The following is a 25,512-nucleotide window of genomic DNA, read 5'->3' as shown; positions in this document are numbered from 1 at the left end:
TAGAAAAGTAACAAGTGCTGGTGAGGCTATGGGGACATTCCTTGTGCAGTGTTGGTGGGAATATAAAAAGACACAGGCTCATTGGAAAACAATATGGCAGTTCCTCAAAAAAATTAGACATAGAATTACCATATGATCCAGCAATTCTACTTCTGGTATATAACTGAAAGCAAGATCTCAAAGAGATATTTATATATCCATGTTATGTAATCATTATCCACAATAGCCAAATGGTATAAGCAACCTGTCTGTGTCCATCAATGGATGGATGGATAAATATAGTCAATGGGATGTTATCAGCCGTAAGAAGGAAGGAAATTCTGACACATGCTATAACACAGATGAACATTAAAGGCATTTGCCTTGTGAAATAAACCAGTCACAGAAGGACAGATTCTGTATGATTCTACTTTACATGTGGTACCAGAGACACAGAGAAGAAGGGTGGTCGTCAAGGACTGGAGTGAAGAGGAGAATGAGTTGTTTAAGAGTTTTCCTTTTGCAAGATGAGGAATCTGGAGTTGCACACAAGGTGAGTGTACTCAGCACTGTGGAACTGTACAGTTAAAATGGTTAATATGGTAAATATTATGTTATGCGTATCTTACTACAATCACAAAAAAAGTTGTTTATGATATTCAGTTGGTGTCTTTTAGAATTTAATCCCAAGGGAGAAAAACCCAAGTCTTCATGTGATTTGCTGAATTTAATAAACTACTTAAGGCACTTTAATTAGTATATAGCTACATAAATGACTAATTTTATCAATTCCGTGCAGAACTCAGAATTTGCTAAGGATAGTAATCTAAGTTGACAGATAACATGCAGAGTTTGGAAAGGAGTTTATATTTAGAGGAACTAGTTTAAGGAGTTTTTAATATTCACAAAGTGATAGCATTCAGTAAAGGTATTGGGTAAAGGGTTGTGTAAGGTAAGATCTAGCGTTCATAAAACTAACTTTGTGGTTGCTAAAGTTTGGATCTTGAATGTTCCCCAAGGCTCTTTTTTTTTTTTTTTTTTGAGACAGGGTTTTGCTGTGTAGCCTAAGATGATTTCAAACTTGAGACCCTCTTGCCTCTATCTCCCAAGTGCTGGGATTACAGAAAGCACCACCACTCTTGATCTCCAGCCTGTGATGCTGCTGGTGGAACATTTAAGAGATGGGACCTAGTGGAAGGAAGTTAGGTCACTGGGGGCATGCCCTTGAAGGGAATATTCAGACCCTAGTCCATTCCTTTCTCTGTTTCCTGGCTACCACGAGGTGCTCCCCAGGTGCTCCCCACATTGATGTGCTGCCTGGGCCAACTGTCCATGAACTGAAGCCTCCAAAAATGAGCCAAATAAACTTTTACTCCACTAAAGTTCATTATCTTATGTATATCGTCATAGCAACAGAAACCTAACACAATGGTTATAAAATTTTGCTTGTTTTTTAGGGAGTACCACATTGATATTTTTTCTATGAAAAATTAATTTACACTCAGTAAAAATATGGAAAAATTAAGAATAAAGCAAGTCCTATTACCTAAATAAAACCTTATTTCCTTTCCAGTCATATGTAGTAGTTTTTCCATGCATAGGATGCTACTCCGTATGAACGGAGAGTATTGTTTCAGAAGGCTGTATCTGTAAAATACAACAGAGTGTGTAAGTTTGAACTGAATTTCCATTTCCCTATTTTTGAAAAATTATGGAGTTTTTGAAATGTTTTCCCCTCTGTTATGCTATATTCTGGTACATTTTCTTGTTATGGTATAAGTTAAAATGGTACAAATTAAGATTAAAATATTCTTCTTATAAAGTTTTTATTTTTGATTAACAAGCCATAATTGTGTACAGTAATGAAAATTAAAATCTTTGCTCATAAACATTATTTCCTAGCATTATTCACAGTAGTCCAACTATGGAAACAGAAACAGTACAAATGTCTAACAACAGATGAATGGATAAAGAAATTATGGTATATAAATACAATGGTATATTATTCAGCCTTCAAAAAAAGGAATATCCTGACATTTTGTGACAACTAGATGAACCTGCAGGACATATGCTAAGTAAAATAAGTCAGACACAGAAAGACAAATATAGCATGATTGCACCTGTACGTGGAATCTGAAAAAGTTGAACTCATGGAAATAGAATGAATTGGGGACATGGAGACAGGTTGGTTCCAGGGTACAAAGTTGCAGTTACAGGATGAATAAGTTCTGTCCAGCATGGTGAGTATAGTTAATAACACAATGCAGACTTGAAATTTGCTGAGACTAGATCCTTTCTTTTTTTTTGGTGCTGGGGTTTGAACTCAAGATCTACACCTTGAACCACTCCACCAACCCACTTTTTTTGTGTGTGTGATGGGTGTTTTCGAGATAGGATCTTGAGAACTATTTGCCTGGGCTGGCTTTGAACTGCAAATCCTCCTGATCTCTGCCACCTGAATAGCTAGGATTATAGGTGTGAGCTGCTGCCACCCAGCCAGACTAGATCTTAAGTATTCTACAGACACATATATGTACACACACATTAACCATGTGAGATAATGGGTGCTAACTAGCTTGATTGTGGTACTTTTTACAATGTATACACTTATCAAAACATCAAGTTATATACATTTAAATATATACAATTTTTGTCAACTATACTTCAATATAGCTAAAAAAGTATTTTCTATTCCTTTGGATTTACTCTCATCGATAGAATTAGAAGTCAAAATGTTTGAGTGTTTTTAAGGATTTTTGATAAGTTTTAAGGGTTTTGATTGCTGAGTTGTTCACCCACCTAAGGGATCATGTGAGCACTACCACGGAGTCCCCAGCCTTTAATGTCATTAATCAGTTGTGCCAACTTTCTATGTGAAAAGTTGTGTGTTCCTATTTTGCTATGCATTTCTTTGAAGTATTTTGCAATATATTTGTTTCCCATTTCCCTCCTCTTTTTTTAGTGGGTTACCTATTCATGTGCCTTGGTTATCCACACTCATCTTCCAATGGTTTTTCTTTTCTTTTTTTTTTATTAATTGTGTTAAATCTAGTTGTAATAATATTTTAAAAAATAACACTTGGAGCCAGGTGTGGTGGAGCCTCTGTCTAACCTTTGGACCTACAGTCACCAGATTTAAAAACCAAGTTAAATTTGAGTTTCAGGTAATTTAAATGGGTCCCAAATTATTCGTTTTTTATCTGAAATCCAATTTTAATTGTGAATCCTGTATTTTTATTTGCTTAAGCTGGCTCTCCCACTTGGGGCTAGTTTAGTAACACCTGCTTGCTGAACACTGGTCTGTAGGAGGAGGAGAGGGCAGGGGGAGGTGAAATAAAAGATGGTTCCAGTTCTCATAGAATTCAAATTCTGGTTTCCTTATGGCACATTCCCGTAATCCAGGCAGGAGGATGGTGAGTTCGAGGCCAGCCTCAGCAATTTAGCAGGACTCCCCCCACTCCCCTTTAGTTTTCCACTGAATTTTACAATCAGAAATATAATCCCTGCCATTACAGTGACTGCTAGATTCAACTTCTTAGAGCACAGCCTCTGTGTTTCTCTGTGGCTGGAGGCAGGTGGGGTGAAGCCATTATTTTCCTTATCATAAAACCACCTGAGCCGCCCCTCCCCTGGAGCTTCATTCCTTTGGTTTGAGGAAGAATCCAGAAGCCCGAGGTTTTAATGAAAGCCGAGGTGGTAGAATCGTATAAATTCGTGGGACTCCGGCGATCAGTTCCCTGGCTGGCATGGGAGGCCTCTGAGCATCTCCATAAAGCCCTGTCCGTAATTCCACTCTTTGGGGCACCTTCACATCTTCCGCTTTACCACGCACTCAAAATCTTCGTTGGACAGTTCGCGGCTGCGATCTCTGTAAGTCACTTTGCAATCCACGCAGTTATTCGTGTTGGGTCCCGGCTCTGATTTGCAAGGAAAAGCAGGGACGCTCCTTTCTGTTTGACAGAGGAGGCCGGGGAGGCTCCCAGGGGCTAAGTTCACCCGGCCAGACTGCAAAGCCCGCCCTTTTCCTACTCCCCCCCCCCGCCCCCTCCTGCCACCTACAAAACCTAGGTGGAGACCAATAGTGCTGGATTCATGGCCCGTTTCGGGTCTCAGGTGACTTCGAGGGACCATGACCCCACAGTCAGCGCCCCCTTTCCCTGTACAAGGAGCTTGGGTGGCGGTGAGATCCGGGGCGGGACAGCGCGCAGACGGCCCCCAGTAGCGCGCCCTCCCCGGGGCGTCCGAGGGGACAGGATCTGGGGCGCGCGCGCGCGGGATCGGCAGGGGGCGCGCGCACGAGGCCGCGCGCGGGCGCAGCTCTTCCAAAGGGCGGCGTCCGGGAAGCCCGCGCCTCCGGGACTCGGAAGTGGCCAGAGAGGGGTTTTGGGAGCTCGTGGCGAGCGTGAACGTCGCCGCCGCCCGGGACAGCCCGGAGGTTGGTAGCTGGTGGCCAAAGGGGGTCCTGGGGAGGCTGATTGTCGTGCTTCGTTTGGAAAAAGCAATGCACCAGACTCTTTTCCCTGTGCCACCCCAGCTCCCGTGTGCGCGCCCCCGGGCGGGACAGGGAAGTTCCCGATCCCGCCCAGGAGACAAAGGCTGCCGGGGCTGCGCGCACCCTGCGCCCGCCCGCGGGGATCGGCGAGTCCCGGCGCTCGGGATCCCAGTCCACGCACGCCCCTGCCTGCGGCCGCGCGCCCGGGCCTTGTCCCCAGGCTCCGTCACTGCTGCCGGGAGTCGCAAACTCTTGTCCTCCTGGCTGCATTGGACGTGCGCCTGCCTGCCTGGTGCTGCCACCCCCAGGGGCCCCAGAGTTTGAGCTTTCTCTTGTTTTCTACTCTCTGGACTCAGTTTCCCTCATCTGTTCTGAGTCGAGCCTTCAGGTGACACAGTCTCTGTGGGGGAAGCCCATCCTCCCCCAAGGAACCGGGAGGGGGGCGGCACTGATGTTGAGAAATAGAACGATCGCTGTGTTCCTTGCTCTTGGGTCCGGGTTGTCAGGCCAGGGGCTGTCATCGCTGCTGGTGGTTTGCTTTACGTGACGTTGAGGCCGGTTGTTTCTGTTCCTTACTGTTTCGTATTTCGCAGCCATTCATTCTCAGAGCTAAGCACCTACTTCAGTATGATTATGTTCTCTAGGAACATAGAGGAGAGGGAAGGCTTCATTTTAGGTGGTCATTTTCTATACTGAACTTTGAAGTACGATTTTTTCCTTCTATTTTTTTTTTTCTTTTTTGGTGGTACTTGGATTTGAACTCAAATCGCTAGGCAAGCACTCTACCACTTGAGCTACATCCCCAATCCATTTTTGCTTTAGTTATTTTTCAGGTAGAGTCTTAACATTTTTGCCCAGGGCTGGCCTTGGACAGTGATCTTTCTACCTATACCTCATGCATAGCTGGAATTACAGCGGTGCCTCAGCATGCCAGGCTTATCTGTTGAGATGGGGAGGGAGAGGGAATTCTTGGTAACTTTTTGGGCAGGTGGGGCTCCACCTTCCACCCTCCCAATCTCTGCCTCCTGAGTAGCTGGAATTCTAATAGGTGTGTGCCACTGCTTCTAGCCTTCCCTTCCCTTCTCTTCATGTTCCATCTTCCCTATGATTTTTCTCTCTTCTTTTTCACTGGCAGGCTTTATTGTGATTAAGTGTTGGGTAAGGACAGTTTTGATCTGAGAAATGCAATTAATAATAACTTTAGGGAACCGAACTTGTCAGGTGCTTTCAATAGGTTATTTCTAAGCCTAGCAGTAACTGGAAAGATAGGTAGTGTTATCCCTTTTCACAGGGTAGTAAAGAAAGCCTGGGGGGGCGGTGCTTGCTCTACAGACATGAAGCGGTCACGGACAGATGGTGGACAGGTGGTGGGAACTCTGGAGGTGACATCAAAAACTGGTCAGCATGAGCCTTCCTCACCCGTGTGCCCCCCTGCTTCCAGCTCCTGGCCTGGCCCAAGGGGAGATGCTCCTTAAATGGTCACTGGGCTCCCCTGCCTTGGGTGAAATTCATGGTTCCTTCTAAGGGGTTATTAACCTTTTGTATGTGTATGTATGGCAAAAGAAGAAAGTTATCAAAGTAATATTAAAATCCCTGAAAATTGTGAATATGATCTTCTTAATGCATTAAGCAGCAAAATTCGGTGCTGAAGCAATTAACTCTGTAATTTCAAAGTGATGGTGCCCATGTAAATGATATTTTGCAGTATTTGCAACAGCTGTGTTGTGATAGGAACGTAGCTGTGATTTTCTTTTAATTGATGACAGAGTTATCAGAACTGCTCTTACTGCAACTTATTTTCTGCATTTATAATCCAAGGAAATACTAATTTTCAGTTAGAGATTCATGAAAGATGTATGAGGAAAAAAATGAATGAACTTTTGGCCCCCTGAATTCTGCCTTGGGTGTCTTGGGGTGAGGACTGGGTGTCCTAGGTCACCACCTGCTTGGAGGTTGCTTTCCTTCTGTGTTCTTGCTGGGCACCACAGCATATTGCTGATCAACAGGGTCTCTCTTTTTTTGCTCAAGTTCACAATTGTTTCTAATGATAAAAGTGCTTGAGAAGGAATTGCTGGATTGCATACCCCACCTGCTCTGTTGCTTCCGTGGGTAACGGGTTGGAGCATATTCTTGTGACAGTGGACCTGTGTCTTATAGTGCACAACAGTCCTCTTCCTGTGGGTGTAAATGAACTTGAGATGCATATGGTATTTACTAGTGTTGGGGAAGAAACAGGAGTTGATGGTGACATGTGACATATATTTAAAAGACCTCTGGATGTTACCATGAGCAATTTTATGGTGATATGCTTGAAAATTCTGATGAAATGGGCATGTTTTTCAAGTAGCAAGTTCTAAGACACAAGAACTAGAAAATCTGAATCACCCCATATTTATTAAAGAGATTGATTGTAGTTAAAAACCTTTCCATAACAAAATTCCAGGTCCAGATGACATCGCTAGTGAGAATTTCCAAGAGATCATTCCCTGGTTGCTTTTATGAGGTCACCATATCCTTGTTACTAAAGGAGTACATTACAGGAAAAATATAGGCCAAGTGCTCAGAAGAAAAAGTAGAAAAATCTCAAAGCAATATTTAGCAAATCAAATCTAACAATCTATTAAAAGGAGAATAAAACATGACCAACTTGGATTTATTCCAGGAATGTAAGCTTTGTCTAATGTTAGAAAACCAATAAATGTGGGAGAAATGACCCAAACATTGTATGCACATATGAATAAAAGAAATAAAAAAATTAAATAAAAAAAAGAAAACCAATAAATGCGATTACCCCCAGACGCAGAATAAAGGAGAAAAATATTTGATAAAAGTGAAGGATATGCCATTGTTCTCCAAATAAATTTAGAGATTTAGTGAAATCCCAGGAGATTTTTTTTTGAAAATGGAAATTGATAAACTGATCCTGAAATTTATTTGGAAATAGATAAAGTACGAAGAGCAAGTTGGAAGACTTCAGCTACTAAATCAGTACGTAGTTGTGTAGTGTGCATGGACACAAGGCTGTAGAGAGCAGGGGAATAAATAGAGAAGCCATAAACAGGCTTACACATCTGTAAGCTCTTGTTTTGTGACAGGTGACAGTGCAGTGCAGAAAGGATGGCTTTTGTAGTAAATGATTCTGGGTCAGTTGGAAATTCACATGGACAATATGAATCTTGTTCATTTACCTCATCCCATATGCAAAAAATAATGAAAAGCTGGGTACAGTAGCTCATAGCTGTAATCCTTGCTACCTGGGAGGGGGAAATTGGGAGGATTGTGGCTCAAGGGCAGCCTAGTTAAAAAAGTTTGTGAGACCCCATCTCAACTGATAGCTGGGTGCCTGTCATCCCAGCTATGCAGAGAAGCACAAATAGGATAACTGTCCAGGCTGGCCAGGGCATAAAGTGAGACCCTATCTCAAAACTAACAATGCAAAAAAAGAGCTGGTGAAGTGACTCAAGTGGTAGAGTGCTCATCTAGCAAGCATAAGACCCAAGGTTCAAACCCCAGTACTGCCAAAAAAAAAAAAAAATTAATGAAGATTCACCATACACTTAAATGTGAAAGCTAAAACAAGCTTCTGCAATAAAGCAAATCAAAATGTCTTTATGATCCAGGGACACAAAAAGTTCTGCTGATAAAGGAAAATATTTGCAAGAACTTAGGCTCATCTAGATTGCATAAAAAGAAGGTGTTTGCAATATATATATCCAGATAAAGAACCTATGCCCAGATTTTAGATAAAAAATATTTAAAAATCAGGAAAAGGGGGACTGATCCACAGAAAAATGGGCAAGGCTGACTTTGAAGAGGATCTCCACACTTCCAATAAACATGACAATATAAACAAAGTGCATTTATAATTAGGAAAACAGAAATTAAGGGGATAAGGGGTTACCACTGCGTACTACCAGAATGGCTAAGATTAAGAAGACCGTCCATGCTAAGTGCTGATTAGGCTGTAAATAAACTGAACTCTTGTGCTCTTAGCTGGAAACAATTCACAGCTTTGTCAGTATACAGTTGGTGAATACATAAACAAATTGTTCATACAATTTGTTATCTGAGGATGAACAAATTGTTGCTTCATGTAACAAACTGGATGAGTCTTACAAGCAGAGAGCTAATAGACAAGCAGAAATGAGACAGATGTAAAAGGGTGCTACATGATTTCATTTATATGAACTTCAAAACCAGACAAAACGAATTAATTAAACTATGGTGGTAGAATTCAGACTAGTGATCCCCTTTTGATGGAGTTGATGACAAGGACAGGAGAAGGGACTTCTGAGGCATTTAGGTTTCCATCTCAGTGGTAATTACTTGAGTGAGTCCACTTGAAAGCCTTAAATTTGTTTCTTGAGTGTATTTTAATAAAAAATTTTACTTAAAATATTCTGTTGTAAGAAAAATTTGGTTCATTCAGGTACCCTTACTCTGGGCAGTTTAAGATGTAGGCATGATTCTTGGTGATTAAAAAGGCTTAAAGTAGGTTGGGAATTTTCAGGGGGAAAGAAGCAATATCAGATCAGTAGTTTTATTGAATTAGGAGTTTATAAAGTCACTCCTTTTTGCTGGTCTTTAGCAGTTCATATAAAAAGACTTAGAGTCATGTGTGATTATAAGATTGACAGCAGCGTGGTGTGGAAGCAAAAATGCTGAGGTGAGTATTGGGCACAGTTTGCTTTCAGATTTGAGTTTTTAAAGTTTATAATAATTGGATTAAAACCAATCCATTTTATATATATCCTTAGTGCCCTGCACTAAGGGCTAGGATGACAGTTTTCTATGACATCTGTAACAAGCCAGTATGAATTTAGTGCCTTAATGAAGCATATAGTTGTCCCTCATTTCTGTGGGTTCAACCAACTGTGGATTGAAAATATCTGAAACAAAGTTGCATCTGTACTCAGCATTTATAGATTTTCCTCATCATTATTGCCTAAACAATACAGTGTATTATGAGTGGTCTAGAAGTGATTTAAGGTATAAGGGAGGATGTTTACAGGTTCCCTGTAAATCCTGCAGCATTTTATATAAGGGACCTCAGCATGTGTGGATTTTTTGTACCCACAGAAGTCCTGGAACCAATCCCCTGAGGATACTGAGGGACAACTCTATTTATCATTTTGTGGTTTGTAGTTAGAAATCCGGGATGGATCAGTAGGGCTCATTCCTTCTGGAGGATCTAGAGAAGAATATTTCTGTTCCCTTTTCAAGATTCTGGATGCCTCTTACAGACCTTTGTGACTCCTTCCTCCATCATCAAAGCACATCTGTCTCTGACCTTCCTGCCTCCCTCTGATAAGGAATCTTGTGACTACAGGGGACCCACTGGTAAGCCAGGATAAGCTCCCCCATTGAAAGAGCCTTAGTTTAATCACATCTTCAAAATCCCTTTAACCATAGAAGGCAACATAGGTTTTTGGGATGAGGACATGGGTACTTCTAGAGGAGCACTTTGTGGAATTCCACAGATAACAATCTTTCTGTTTTGCTTTCCCCATAGCACAGTTCTTGGGTCTCAGCAGGGTTTGTTGATATTTGTCGAATGAAGAAATTGATCTAAGATTTCATTAGTTGAAGTGTAGTTTGTGAAAGAGGTGAAGTGATGGTCTTACTCTGTTCTCACACTCTGCTACATCTAGAGTTTTGAGTTAAGTTCTAGTACCTATTCTATAAAGAGACAATTAATACATAGTACTGGTGTCATAGAGAGACAGTGACAGATGATAAAAGGTCTGAAACCAACCATTGAGGAAATGACTTAAGGAATCATGGATATTGACTTGGATGGAGTGCAGTAACTATCTTTAAACGTCTGAAGGAGTTTTATTAGAAAGACTAATAAAGCCTTTCTAGTATATCTAATAATAATAACTATAACTCTAAAAGCAACAGGAATAAGCATTTCAGAGCTTACTGTATCCAAGGCCCTGTACTTACATTATAAAGGAATCCTCAAAGCCCTGTGAAGGTTGCTATTATCCCTATTTTATAGATAAGAAAATTGAGGCACAAAGAGTCACACTTGTAGAAGGTAGCAGAGATAGGATGCAAACTTTGGCAATCTAACTCTTAGAGCCATCCTCTAAACCATACTCCATGACCACCTCTAAGTCTTTAGCTCTAGAATAAATGAGATGGCAATCAGAACTGCTTAGGAACAGAGTTTCTCTGCCTTGTGATGTTACTGGAAATGGTCAAATAGGTTATTAAAAAAGGAATTCTCAAGATGGCTGGAGAGAGACCAGGTGGCATCAAGGTCCCCCACTGATTTTAAAATTCTGATTTGGGAACACATTTTTTTCATAATTATATATAAAATATATGTATGAGCTGGGCATGGTGGTGCATGCCTGTAATCCCAGCACTTGGGAGACTGAAGTGGGATGATTGAGAGTTCAAGGCCAGCCTGGGCTATATAGTGAGACTCTGTCTCAAAAAAAATATATATGCCCCATATATGCACACGTGTACATGCACCATGTGTGTATATATATATATATATATACATATATACACACATATATGCCTCACATATATATGTGTGTGACACACATGCATACTCACGTGTCACTTCAGGAGAGGGTTGCAGTCTGCGAAATGCATTGCTGGGTGATTTTGCTGTGGTGTGAATGTCACAGGGCGTTCTCACGCAGGCTGCCATGATGTCATGGGCGGTGTACTTTCGTGAGACTACTGCTGTGTGTGTAGTCTACCACTGACCAAAGCATCGTTACTGAGCATATGACTGCGTATTTACGTGGAGAGGGAGAAAATGGCAACCTTTGTGACTGTTTATGTAGTAAAGTTCTCTTTGGGGACTGGGGTATAGCTCAGTAGTACATATTCTGCTCAGAATGCGTGAGGCCCAGCCCTAGGGAAAAAAGATCTAGCCTTTGTTCTACCTAATGTTTTTTTTGGGGGGGGGGTCTTGTGGTTTTTGCCTGTGCTGGCCTTGGACCTCAATCTTGCAACCTATGGCCTCTCGCTTAGCTGGTGACATGTGCCATCATGCCTAGCTTATTTGTTGAGGTGAGGTCTCACTAACTTTTTGCCTCGGCTGGCCTCAAACAGCAGTTCCCTCAATCTTCACCTCAAGAGTAGCTGGGATTACAGATGTGAGCACAGCACTTGGCCTGCATTTAGTCTTTTTATGGAGTCCACAGACCTCCTGTGATCAATAGACTCATTCTGTGTGGTGAAGCTGTCCTGGGTGTGGAGAAGTGTTTCCCCTTTGTATGATGTGGGCAGAAAAATAAGATCTTCAGTGGGGTTTGGAGAGGACTATAATATAGGAGGGACATCATGAGTCTGCACTTGGGTTTCCTGGGGATAATCCTGTACTTTCTATTCTGCACAGTAGGCCTCTGTCCTGTCTGGTTGTAAGAGCAGAAGTCTCACGCCACTTTTTCCGAATACAGACTGCTGCCCTACAGTTCTATTTGGTTCAGAGCCATTGTCATTTTGGAGGCTTGCGCCCCTTTCACTTTTATTACTCTGTGGTTTCCACACTGCTTCTTTGTTCCTCAATTTAGAACAATTTTGATTTCCCTCAGCCCTGATCGCTCTGCACCTGCTGACTTCCGCTCTGATACTCGGGTGAGTTGGTCTGGCTTAGTTTGCCTCCTTCAGTAAGTCTTGAAGGGACGTTCAGGACTTAGAAGTCTCATATTCGATTAGTTGATGTTCAGGTTTTCTCAGGGATGATCTAAAAGTATACCTAACTCAATTCTTTTACATTTAGGTATCATTTAGCTTTTGCAGAGATTGGCTTCTTTATAGATTTTGAAAAAATGAGCCCACTGCACTGTAAGAATAGTGGGGTGGCAGAAGGAAGGATATAGAGTTGGATGTGGTGGGTATGAGTTTAAGCTGCTTACTAGCTTTGAGACTTAAGGCAGGTTTCTTAACCTTTCTGGACCTTGGGTCTCTCTTGTGTTAAATGAGGATACCCTCACAAGATTGTTATGCTGAAATAATACTTGTAAAGTTCTTTTTCAGCATAATCTGGTTAGTACTTATGATACAGCTATTACTACACAATAAGAAAACTTGGTAGAGGAAAATCTTATTTTAGACATTGAGCAGTTCTAGGCAGAAGTGACACGGTTGCTGCTGTACTGAAAGATTGCTAGCTTAGCGATAGAATGCTGTTTTCAGTCTTCCAGTGCATGTGTTTGGTGGTAGCCCACTTAGTGCTTTTATCAAGAGTTAGGAGCAGAAAAAAATTAAAATGGAAGTGTTAGGATCCATTTATTGCATGCATCAGAGATAAAATAACTTGGCGTGATTTTTGGAAATTGCTGGGGAGAAGTATCTCAAGCAGCAACGTTCATCCACATATCAGGCTTTCGCAAAATGAGTGCTCTGGTTCTCCCAAGAGGAATGGACAGGATTTCTGCCTGGGAGAGTGGGAACTGGATCTGTGGTTCTGATTTTTGCTCCATTGTTTGGCTTCTTTGTGTCCTGGGGCAGATCTTCTTCTTCAGGATTCCTGAAAGGGAGCTAAAAAGTTATTATCTCCTGCGAGAACCTGAGAGATGACATCTTTGAAAGCAGGTGGAGTGTTAAATTACAAAGTAAATGCAAATGCAAGCCACTCCAGTGTGGAAAAGGCTGTTAGCTGAATTCTTGCTGTTTTATGGCTAAGATTTTTTTCTGTGGGCCTCTCAAGCTTTATGGTTCCCAGATAAATATTACTTTGAATATCCAACCTTGGGGTCCCTATACCCAACATACAGAGAAAACTCTGTGTAACTGCAGTAACTGATTCTAGGGAAACCACTGCTGCTGATTTCCTTCTAACACCAGATGTTAAATGCATTTCCTATCTCTTTGTCTTCATTGCCTTGAATTTCTCACTCTCATTACTAGTATCTAGCTTTGAGATCCTGTGGCCTTACAGCTTTGGACTTGCTGTTTCATGGTCTTTCTCTCTCTCTCTCTCTCTCTGTCTGTCTCTCTCTGTCTCTTTCTCTCTGTGCGTCTCTCTCTCTCTCTGTGTCTCTGTGTCTCTCTCTTGTCTTCTCTCTCCTGCTGACTCTTAGACTAGTTCGATTCCAGGTACTTGGCTCGATTCTAGCACTTGCTCTCTGCTTCCTACTGAGTGTGTGATAGCAGACCTCCATGCCTGTAGACTCCAGTGCCAGGGGTCTTTGTGAAATTTCTCTCAGACAATTAATTGTTTAGTACTCCTTTATCCAAGATTTTGTCTTCCATGGTTTTACTCACCTATGCTCAAATGTGATCCAAAAATATTAAATGGAAAATTCTAGAAATAAACAACTCATAAGTATTATGCACCATTCTGTGTAGCATGATGAAATCTTATGTTGTCCAGCTGCATCCCATGTTGGACAGCATGCGCCATCCCTTTGCCCAGTGTATCCACACCGTATATGCTACCCACTCCTTATTCATGAAGTAGCTGTTTCAGTTATTCAATTGGTTGCCACAGTACCACAGTGCTTATGTTAAATATTGTATTTAATAATGGACCTAAAGTGCAAGATTAATGATGTTGGTGATTCCAGTATGCCAATGAGAAGCCATGTTTCCTTTAATTGTAAAGATAAAATTTCTTTATTTAATAAGGAAAGAAAAGGAATCCTACGCTGAAGTTGCTAAGATCTATAGTAAGAACAAATCTTCTATTCATGAAATTGTGAGGAAGGAAAAAGAAATATGTGCTAGTTTTGCTGTTGTACCTGCAAAAGTTATCATTCAGATAACAGTGCAGATAGAAGTGGTCCAGAGCACGTTTAGTGGTGAGGTGGCACATGGAGTCAGCCACTGAGGTGTTTTCTACCTTGTTTTTCTTGGCTCATAGTTGGTGTCCAAACTCTGATCATCAGGAGAGTGAGGGAAAGAGGGGCATGACTTCAGCCCCACAGCCCTTCATTCACCCCTTTGACCAGAATTCTCCAAGTGTCCACACTTGGCTAGAGTGTAGTGTTGAGCTCAGCATGTATGTGGCCAGATAAACATTCTGTTACTGTGTAAGAAGGGAGGTGAATGTGAGGGTAGGCACCCGTCATTAACCTCCTTTAGAAAGCACACAAACGTGGAAGGTAGGGCAGGTTTTATTTGTCCATTCTCATCCACGACTATGGAATGACATTCAAAGAGGAGAATGAGAAGGTTAAGGCTGTTGGCTCAGAAGAAGGCTGGAGGTTGGTTGTGCGTTGCTTTTATTCAGGCTTTCAGGGTCATTTGTTTTCATGGGGCACTTGGTGATCCCTTCATGCTATATTCTAGGTATACTGCTAGGTGCTGGTGACTTACAAATCATGGTCTCTGCTCTCTAGAAGGTTCATTCCACAGGGAAAGATGGGTGTATTGTACATAGGAGGGAACCTTCTAATGTATTCTGAGATAGAAGGCCCTGGGCACACTTAGGAAAAGATCTGACCACTCTGGGCAGGTGAGGACTGTGTGTGTGTATGTTGGATGCAAAGTGGAGTAAGGTCATTGGGGTTATTGAGGTGCAGTTGGGGTTATGTCTGTGTCACCTTGAATCGGGAAGTGTCCCTGGGAGTGCCAACTGATTCCATTGATGTCAAGAAGCTATTGTACCCACAGAGTGGGAGAAAATATTTGCCAGCTATACATCAGACAAAGGACTGATAACCAGAATATATAGGGAACTTAAAAAACTAAATTCTCTCAAAACTAATGAACCAATAAAGAAATGGGCAAGTGAACTAAACAGAACTTTCTCAAAAGAAGAAATTCAGATGGCCAAAAAACACATGAAAAAATGCTCACCATCTCTAGCAATAAAGGAAATGAAAATTAAAACCACACTAAGATTCCACCTCACCCCTGTTAGAATAGCCATCATCAGCAACACCACCAACAACAGGTGTTGGCGAGGATGTGGGGAAAAAGGAGCCCTCTTACACTGTTGGTGGGAATGTAAACTAGTACAACCACTCTGGAAAAAAATTTGGAGGCTACTTAAAAAGCTAGACGTTGATCTACCATTTGATCCAGCAATACCACTCTTGGGGATATAACCAAAAGACTGTGACACAGGTTACTCCAGAGGCACCTGCACGCCCATGTTTATTGCGGCACTATTCACAACAGCCAAGTTATGGAAACAGCCAAGATGCCCCAGCACTGACGAATGGATTAAGAAAATGTGGTATCTATACACAATGGAATTTTATGCAGCCAGGAAGAAGAACGAAATGTTATCATTTGCTGGTAAATGGATGGAATTGGAGAACATCATTCTGAGTGAGGTTAGCATGGCCCTCATATACGGACATTAGATTAAGGGCAAACACAACAAGGGGATTGGACTATGAGCACATGATAAAGCGAGAGCACACAAGGGAGGGGTGAGGATAGGTAAGACACCTAAAAAACTAGCTAGCATTTGTTGCCCTTAATGCAGAGAAACTAAAGCAGATACCTTAAAAGCAACTGAGGCCAATAGGAGAAGGGGACCAGGAACTAGAGAAAAGGTTAGATCAAAATGAATTAACCTAGAAGATAACACACACGCACAAGAAATCAATGTGAGTCAACTCCCTGTATAGCTATCCTTATCTCAACTAGCAAAAACCCTGTTCCTTCCTATTATTGCTTATACTCTCTCTACAACAAAATTAGAAATAAGGGCAAAATAGTTTCTGCTGGGTATTGAGGGGGTGAGGGGGAGAGGGAGAGGGCGGAGTGGGTGGTAAGGGTGGGGGTGGGGGCAGGGGGGAGAAATGACCCAAGCCTTGTATGCACATATAAATAATAAAAGAAAAAAATAAAGAAGCTATTGTGCAGGGTCCTATCTGTGGCCTCATGTTTTGTCTCTGTTTCTCTTCCTAGAAACTTTCAACGTAGCATTGGGAACCACTGTAACAAGGAGTGATGCTGCCCCAGTGGGAACTGTCTCTTTACCTGCTTGCTTCACTAGGTTTCCACTTCTATTCTTTCTATGAAGTTTACAAAGTATCCAGAGGTAAGGCTTCAAGCTTTTCTGATTGTCTATCAAAAAAGGAAGTGGGGAAGGAATGCCCAGTAGTGGAAGATTCAGGAAGATGGTCCCTTGGGGTCAGGATGAACTGGGCCCTTCCATGCTTTCCCATAGACTTGGATAGTTAGAGTTAGTGACCGGAGCCCAAGAAATTTTCTGTCTCAATGCTGGGTCGTTTAGGTAATTCTGTGGCGCATTTCCCACAACTAGCTGCTTTTTGTTTTTCGTTTTTGAGCTGGGAATCTAACCAGGGCCTCGTGTACACTAAGCACATATGCTACCACTGAGCTACGCCCTTGTCCTCACCTGTAACAGGGGCATTGGATTCAGTGGATATTGAAGGCCATGTGCATTCAGACTTTGAAGTAAACTCTTCTATTTCTCTGTCACTCATTGTTTTCATGAGTATCACAGGCAGATGGATTCAGTCTGAAGGTAATAGAGACTCAGACTCCTTTTTTTCTTCTTTTCTATTTTTAAACTCAGGCTCTTGCTATGCTGCCTTTCAAGACTGGTCTTGAACCCCTGAGCTCAAGTGACCCTCCTGCTTCAACTTCCAGAGTAGTTGGGACTACAAGTGTGTACCATCCACATAATACTTGCTCTTATCTCCTTGTCCTACCATCTTTAGTGTGTTGTCTTTGTCTGCATGTTGTAGATAAATTGTCCCTAAGTCACATTCCAGCTCACAATAAGGGGAATGGGGACCCTCCTCTCCTTTGAGGGCAGTTTGGCAAGAGCACTTGTCACTCCTGCTCATATCCAAGTGGCCAGTATGGAGTCGTTAACTTAGTGACCATGCATTACCTAAAACCTATTGTGCTGTGGCAAAAAGAGAATTGTGGAGGAACCATGAGCAGTCTGTCTTAGTTAGGGACACTTTCTAGATGTGATGGAGATGGGTGAGCCTGTCTTAAACAGGAACAGGTGCCAGCAAAGTAGAGAAAGGAGAAGGGAGCTGAGGAGCTGTGGACAGAGATGGGTTTACAGACAGATGGACAGACTTGTGCAATGCCATTAGGATATGAAGTCTCACAGCAGGATCATGGACTCCAAAACACGTAGCAGGACTGGAATGTAAAGTGTGGTCAGAAGTGAAAAGGGTTGGTCTTGATTCAAACGGCAGGTGTGGATTATAGGAGATGCTGTATCTCCTCCACTGAGGAGTTTGGGCTTTATCTTGAAGGCAGGGGAGTATGTTGAAAGTAGATGTGAGCTTTTAAAATGCCAAAGGTAGCTCAGAGGAAGGTGTGCTCAGCATTCATGAGGCCCTGGATTAGACACTCCACCTACCAGGATGGTAATAAAAGGAAACATTACAGGTGGGTTTGGAGAAGCATCAAGAGAACCCTGTCCGAGGTGTAACATATTACCTAGTGGATCAGCAGGATTACTTTGAATGTGGGTCACCTGGTTGACTTTTCTCTCCATTCTTCATATGTACCACTCAAAGCCTTGAGTTTGATGGCGGGGACTGACCTCTTACGTAGGTGAAAACTGTTCTTTGGCCAGGATGGGCCAGGCAGTTACGTTCTGTGTAGGAGCCTCCGAACTCTCAGAGCCCAAGTAGAAGGAGCTCACCTGCTCTGTGTCATCGCTATATTGAGTACTTTATGTCCCTCGTGTCATTTGCTCTTTAGCACAGCCCAGTGACATGGCAGAGTATTTAAGGACAGGCTTGGCAATGGAAATGCAGCACCTACGTTAACTGTAGTCTGTGGGTGGTGTGGTGTCTAGATGGCATCAGACATCTTAGTTCCTTTCACCATGTTCCTCTGAGGTCCTTAGTGCGGTTCTTCCTCATGTAAGGTGGCTGATGCAGCTCTAGAGATCATGGTTGCTTTTTGTGCAGCAGAAAGGATGGGAGGGAGCATTTCCTGAAAGTTGCCTATAACTATCTATGTCCCATTTGCCTGAGTCCTGAGACCACATGAAGGAGAGAGAAGGTGGGAAAGGTAACCTTTGGTTGGAAGGCCATCTATCTGGCCAGACTTCAAGAGTTCTATTGAGGGGGACAAAAGCAAGTTCATCAGTCTCTTCCATATATGGATGTCTTCGTTATCTATTGTTGCATAATAAAGTATCCTGAAGCTTTGTGAGTTAAAACAGCTGCCATTTATTATCTCTCATTGTTTTGTGAGATTTTTCTCTTTTGAATAGGCTTTACTTTTTAAAGCAGTTTAGGTGCATAGCAAAATTGAGCAGAAAGTACAGAGTTCTCAAATGCCCCAGGCTCTCATACACGGATGACCCTCCTGGTTGTGAACCTGCAGCATCACAGCAGGGCTTTTCCTATGACTGAGTCTACATCTGGTGCGTCATTATCACCCAATGTCCATAGTTTACAAAAGGCTTCTCTCTTGGTGGTGTGCTTTCTGTGGGTTTAGAGAAATATGTAATGGCATGTATCCAACATCTTAATTCATACAGAATAATTTCACTCCCCTAAAAATCCTCTGAGCTTGACCTATTCATTCCTTCCCCCAATCCCTGGCAACCACAGATCCTTTTACTTCTGACTCCACAGTTTGCCTCTTCTGGAACATCATAGAATTGGAATCATAGTCTTTGGCCTTTTCAGTATGGCTTCTTTCACTTAGTAATAAGGCTCCTTAAAGTCCTCTCATGACTTCACAATTCATTTCTGAATAATATTCCATTGTGTGGATGGACCACAGTTTAGTTATCCATTCACTTGTTGAAAGACATCTCAGTTGCTTCCAAGTTTTGACATTACAAATAAAGCTGCTATAAATAACTGCAAATTGTCATGTAGATGTAAGTCTTCAGCTCATTTAGTACATACTAAGAAATGTAATTGCTTGATCACATGGTAAAGAGTATGTTCATTTTTGTAAGAAATGGCCAAACTGTTTGACAAACACACTGTACCATTCTGGATTCACACGAGCAATTAGAATTCCCACTGCTCCATGTTCTTGTCAGCAGGTGGTGTCCTTAGAGTTCTGGAAGGTGGCCATTCTCATAGGTGTAGTGGTGTCTTGTTGTTTTCCCATAATGAAAAATATTTACATTTCTCTGACATAGACTGTGAAGCATTGCTTCATAAGCTTATATCTGTATCTATATCTCTTCTATGGTCGGATATATTCTTTGGTTCTTCTGGATGGCTCACTTTGTTGATGTTGAGTTCTCTGTATATTTTGGATGATAGTCCTTTATCAGATAAATCTTTTGCAACAATTTTCTTCTCTGCGCTTGTTTCTCTCTTTTTTTTTTTTTTTGGGTGGCGGGAGGGTTTGAACTTAGGACCTAGCACTTGCTAGCAGCTGCTCTATCACTTGAGCCGTGCCCCCAGCCCTTGTCTTTTCGTTTTCTTGGCGGTGTTCTTTGCAAAGCAGTTTTTAATTTTAATGAAGTCCAGCTTATCAATTCTTTCTTTCAGAGATCGTGTCTTTGGTGTTGGATCTAAAAACCTAATGTCATCTAGATTTATTATGTTATCTTCTGGAACTTTTATAGTTTTTCATTTTACATTTATAGTCAAAGCAAATCGTAAAACCAGTCTAGATTCAAAGGGAAGAAAGGCCTTGTCCCTTTATGGGATGTGCATATGCAGGGAGGGAAGAGGTTGACGATTTGGCTTTGGAGTATCTCTGGTGCCTGGTGTCATACTTCTTTACCCAGAGGACAAAGGCTAAAAAATGTTACTTGTCCAAGGTCACATATCTAATAAAGTAACAAAATGGTGGTTTAAACCCAGGTCTATCCAAGTCTGGATTTGATATGTCTTCTGTTTTGCCACTAATATTTATTGATGTTTTCCAAAAGCAGCTTGTTTTAAAGAGAAGCTGTTTTGCCTATTCTATTGAACTTTAATAATTATAGTCCTCCCAGTGTTATGGTATCTGCTGGGCTGGGAGAAGTGGAATGTAATCTTTCTGTGGGCAGTATAAAACTTCTGCACCTCAAATGGTCCAGAAACTGTCACGTTGTTTGGTTTAGTAGTGACCATTCTTTAGCCTGAAGTTTCTTTTATCTTCATGCTTTTCCTTTAGTTGTCATTGTCATTACCAGTGTTTCTCAGGCCACTCTCAGGAAACAGCTTCTTCTAATCCTTTTGCTGGTTCAGCTCATGGAAGCCAGGTCTCCAGCCTTGCCAAACTGTGTTTAACTGATGTGGTGTTGAGCCTTCTTGGTCCGTGTCTTGCTTTCTCATTCAGGAAAGAGAGCTACTTACCTACATTAAAGAAGTAGGTCACTGGGAATATGGCTTTTTTCGTGACCTTTCTTGGGACATTCGTATCTGGGGCAAATGTTGTGCGTATAACCTCTGTCTCAGTGCGATGCCTTGGATGGGCATCTGTGTGACTGCTCTTTCTAGGCCCAGAGCAGGCTTTTTGTCCACTGCTCCCTCCCATCCACAGTTGCAGGGTCCTCAGACCATTAGGGACAGCTGAGTGACTTTAAGTCTTAGTCAAATGGGATCTATTGACAAATTCACAGCAGGGACCTCTCCCACCCCCATAACTACTAAATACAGAGCATTTCAAAATCATATGGAAGTCCATGAAGAGGGTGGTGGTGACCTGCTGCGCTAGGTGACCTCATCCCTGGGGCTCTGCTGCACCATGGCTATTCCCCAGTTACTGCATTAAATTTGTATATGGCCCTGTAAAGGGAGAAACACTTCTGTTTACCTTGAACATGATGAAAGGTACAATGTATCTTCAGGTTTGAATAGTCAGCCTTGAAAGAATTAACGCCTTTGCCTAAAAAAAGGCTATTTTTATGACCAGCAAGAACCACTGGTGGTATGCAATTGGTGATAGGAGGCCACCTGTGAAAGCATCTGGACGGAGAATCCTTTGACCACTATTTCAACTTTCTACCTCATATTTAGATGTCCTGCTTCCTCTGGTACCCATTTTGACAGTTTGTAGCTTTCTAGTAATCTATCAGTTTTTATGTAGCCTTTCAATTTGATGGTGAATAGTATTTCAATTATGGTGAATAGTATTCTTATTTAAAAAACATTTGTGGCTGCTTTAATTATCTTTTTCCTCGTGTATGGTGTGTCGGGGGTACATGTGGGGGGCAAGTGGAGTGGGTGTGGGGCGTATGTATAGTCTGTATAGTATGTGCTGTGCTTGTGTAGAGTGTGTGTGTATTTAAAATTTTTTACTGTTGCTGATCAATTTGTTTTACTTTCCCCCAGGCACTAGACTCCCTGTCCTGTCCTGTCCTGTCTTATTGTGTGTTTTAGTGGCATCTTCTCCCTCACTCCTTTTCCCTCCCTTCTCTCTCCACTTCCCCCTCCCTTATATTTTTCTTCCTTTGATCAACTGTGCTAGTGATCTCATTAATCTTTTCAGCTTTGAACTGTGTTCGATTTCTCAATTGTTTCTTTTTGTTTTCTAACTCATTGGTTTCTGCTCTTGCTTTATTTCCTTCCTTATTGTTTTTTTGGGGGGTTGCTCTGTTCCTTTTTATTCCAGCTTCATGAATTGAACGCTCATTTATTTTGTAAGGAATGTGTTTGCATTGTTGTATTGTATCTGATTGCCTTTCTCAGGAGGATTTCCAGAAAAGGAATTACACCTGAACGTTTCTTAGGTTTTTGATAGATACACTCTGCTCTCTGGACAGTTGTGCCATTAACACTTCCTTTCTGAGGGAGTGTCCATCTGAGGATACTCTCAGAAAGTTGAGTGTTCTTCATTCCATCTCAAATGTATTGGAATATGATGTTCAAAGAAAGGTGAAATTAATTTTTCCACAAGTAACTAACTAAAGAGTGTTAAATCTTTCCCCATTGAAGTATGATGCCATTTTAACCAGGTATTAAAATTTCAAACTTAGGCTTGAAAGCTGTCTTTTTAGTTTCACTGATTTCTCAGTCAATTCTTTTGTGTCTTGCATGAGCTTGTCCTAGAAACCTAACTGGGGGGCAACAGGAGATGTAGGAAAGACAGCAGACAAAATATGCATAAAGCTGGGGCAGACAGACTGTGTGCTGGGATGGAGACACACCAGCAACCCCCCACCTCCAGTGCATTTATTATATACAGTAGCAACACGAGGCGGAGAGGCATTTCTCTGGGGAGGGGGCATGACACCGTGATCCTCGGGAACAGGAGGAACCTGTGACAGCTTCTCTCCAAACGTAAACATTAAAGGAAAAAACAGCTGTACTGCATCTTGCCCACTTCTGCAGCTGAGGCTGTGCCAATCAAGCATGCAGTTTTCCTGGACATAACTATACTTGCTCCCTTCTGTGGTTTGGGGCTGAGCCAAACTCAAACACGCAGCTTATTCAATACAATAAGGCAGCTTATTTGTCGCCTCCCCACAAATTCTTATATCAGTATTGCACTATCTTAAAATTTTTTTTGTTTTATAAAATGTTTAAGTCTGCTGGAGTAAGTTACTACTCATTGGTCTTTATTTCCAGAGCTTTCTTACCTATTATTACTGGTTATTTTTCCAGATACATATTTGAAATTGCCAAGTTCTCAGTAGGCTTTTAATTAGAATTAGAATACACCTGGAAATTAATTTGTAAGTAATTGATCTTTTTATAATATTGTATCTTTTCTTCCAGGAATATAGTACTTTTTTCTTTATTTACTTGAAGTCTTCTGCTATTTCCCTTAATGAAAGTTCATGTCGTCATTGTCAGAGATCCTGCTAAAATTCTTAAGATTATTTCTGAGTCTCTTTTCTCTTTTTATGATTGTGGTATTTTCCAATTATATTTCCCATATTTCTAGCTGATTATTTCTGGTCTTCAGTAAAGGTATTTATTTTGCTTTATCCATTTTATATTCTAGCAACTTATTGAATTCTCTTCTGTTCCACTGACTTATTTATTTTTCTGGTTTTTGCCATTTAGGTACCATCCACAGATAACAATAATGTTTTTGCTTCTAGAGCAATATAATGGTGTTACCCCATTTTAATTCTGACTTTGGTAGAAATCCTTGTATTGCTTTTATCATCAGTGAAAGATCATACCAGTTTTACTTATTTAAAAAATCACATTAAGGAATCCTTTTAGCCACTTTTAAAGACTGAAAATAAGCTAGAGCTATGACTTACACCTGTAATCTTAGCTACTGGGGAGGCAGAGATCCAGAGGAATGTGGTTTTAGGCCATTCTGGGCAAAAAAGTTCTTGAGACCCCCATCTCAATCAATGAAAGCTGGGTGTGATATTGTGTGCCCGTCATCCCAGCAATGCAGGGCTGGACTAAGGTCCAGGCTCTCCTGGGCATAAAGGCAAACCATGTTTGAAAAATAACTAAAGATAAGGGGGTGGGGGCATGGCTCAAGTGGTACAGTGCCTGCCTAGTAAGCTTGAGGCCCTGAGTTCAAGGCCCAGTACTGCCAAAAAAAAGAGACAAATTTATAAAAGATTTGTCTACTTCTTGAATTCAAGTTCTTGAATTTACAAGCATTTTTTCTGTTTTCTGTGAAGATTATTTTTTTAATGTACAGCAGTCATCATAGTTCAATTCTTCTGTTACAACACACAGACATATCTTCTATGCAGCAGCTATCCTCCTTAAAAGATGCATATTGACAGCATTTTCATAAATGGAATTATACTTTCCATTGACTTGCGTTTTCACTTCACAGAAACCTTATTTTCATTTCTTTTATCATCAGTGATCTGTAGTTAATGTTTCTTTGAAAATGCTCTCTAACACTAGGGAGCCTTGGTAATTTAAAGAGCCTCATTTTGATGGTGCAAAGTATTTATTTGACTTGCCCCCTCCTCAGTTTTTGTTTTTGTATAACAGGGTCTCCAAAGTAGGCTACAACAATGGTTGAGCACACTCGCCTTTTGCCTTTTACAGTTTCCTGTATACACTTGTAGGCTTCATTATCATAACCTTGATTTCTGAGACAAGGACAGAGCAACTCCTTTACAGGCTGACTTTTTTTTTCTTATACATTGTTCATGCAACACACTGACCTCCCATGGGATATGGGCTTTGTTATTTAGGAGGAAATTTTTTCCCACTTACATTGATGAAAGGAATTTGATTGCAATATGACTGGTAACTGGAGAACTCAGACCAGGGTAGGGAGACGAAGGTAACTGGCCCTATTCTTGAACAGGTAACCTTCCCCTGGGAATCAGGTGAGCTAGCTGACCAGGGGCCCTTCAGTTAACAAGGGTTTGTGGATGGACCCAAGTATACTGACATGGAGGAGCCAAGGCCAGGACAGCCTGTCTTGTATCATTAATAGTGTATTTGACCATTGTCTTTTTTGTTACCTATGGTCAGTTTTAGGAAACAATTAAGTCATTGTTTTCCTACTGGGATTCCAAGTCTCCTAAGCCAGCACTGCTTTTTAGACTTGCACTGGTGTTTTCCTCTTATGTTAATACTGGTCCATGAGGTAAGTGATGAGGGTCAGGAACACTACCCCAAAATATGGCACTTTGGCATTTGAGTAAATAGCAGAAGCAGGACATTCCCCTTGGCCTGCTCTCTACCTTTCTCCCCTGGGGCACATCATAAAATCTAGGAAGAATTTTCTGACCTTTCCCTAAAGCAGGCCATGAGACCCCCATGAGAGAGGTACCATTTCTAGCCAGAAAAAATGTTAACTTGATCTATTGGGCAAGTTCCAATAGATCAGGCCTAGGTACTCACCCCAAAAGAAAATCAAAGAGAAAAAATGATAGTGAAGTAGGAAAGGAGTCTTTATTCTCAGTGTGGCTGCACCAGGAAGACAGATCTAAGAGCTCTCTTTAGGGTATCAACAATAGCTTTGGTTTATATAGGAAAGGAACAAAGGCAAGAGTGGAGGGGGTTTACCCAAGTAGCATTCTTGGTCAGGTTGTGATCTCGTTAACCATTATTCTGGGACTGGTCTGTACAGATTCTTTTAGGTGCCAAGGAAATTGCCATTGTTGAGTGTGGGAGTGAATTACAATTTCTGTTGTACAATGTTTATCAGACCTGTGATTCTGGAATTTAAGATCAGCTCAGAGAAAGAGTACGTCAGAAAACAATAGGCCAGATAGAGACAAAATGGAGCCAATTAGGTCAATAATTGGGCCCTGATTTAAAAGG

General features: G+C 41.5%; 1 protein-coding gene across 5 annotated transcripts in view; it reads left to right on the top strand.

Annotated features, from left to right (window-relative positions):
• Positions 1-4,274: 4,274 nt before the first annotated feature.
• Positions 4,275-25,512, top strand: part of Hhat (hedgehog acyltransferase) — a 317,030-nt gene continuing 295,792 nt past the window's right edge. For 3 of the 5 annotated variants that reach the window (XM_074048399.1, XM_074048401.1, XM_074048397.1), the window contains exons 1-3: positions 4,275-4,414; positions 16,313-16,445; positions 16,947-17,037. In XM_074048399.1, coding sequence (XP_073904500.1) covers positions 16,422-16,445; positions 16,947-17,037 — 115 coding nt within the window. In that variant the 5' untranslated portion in view covers positions 4,275-4,414; positions 16,313-16,421. The remainder of the gene's footprint in view (positions 4,415-16,312; positions 16,446-16,946; positions 17,038-25,512) is intronic. The other 2 variants (XM_074048402.1, XM_074048398.1) reach the window with 1 other exon arrangement.

This window comes from Castor canadensis, chromosome 11 (assembly GCF_047511655.1).
Source record: "Castor canadensis chromosome 11, mCasCan1.hap1v2, whole genome shotgun sequence".
Classification (NCBI taxonomy): domain Eukaryota; kingdom Metazoa; phylum Chordata; class Mammalia; order Rodentia; family Castoridae; genus Castor; species Castor canadensis.
This window is presented reverse-complemented; position numbering and strand designations above follow the sequence as displayed.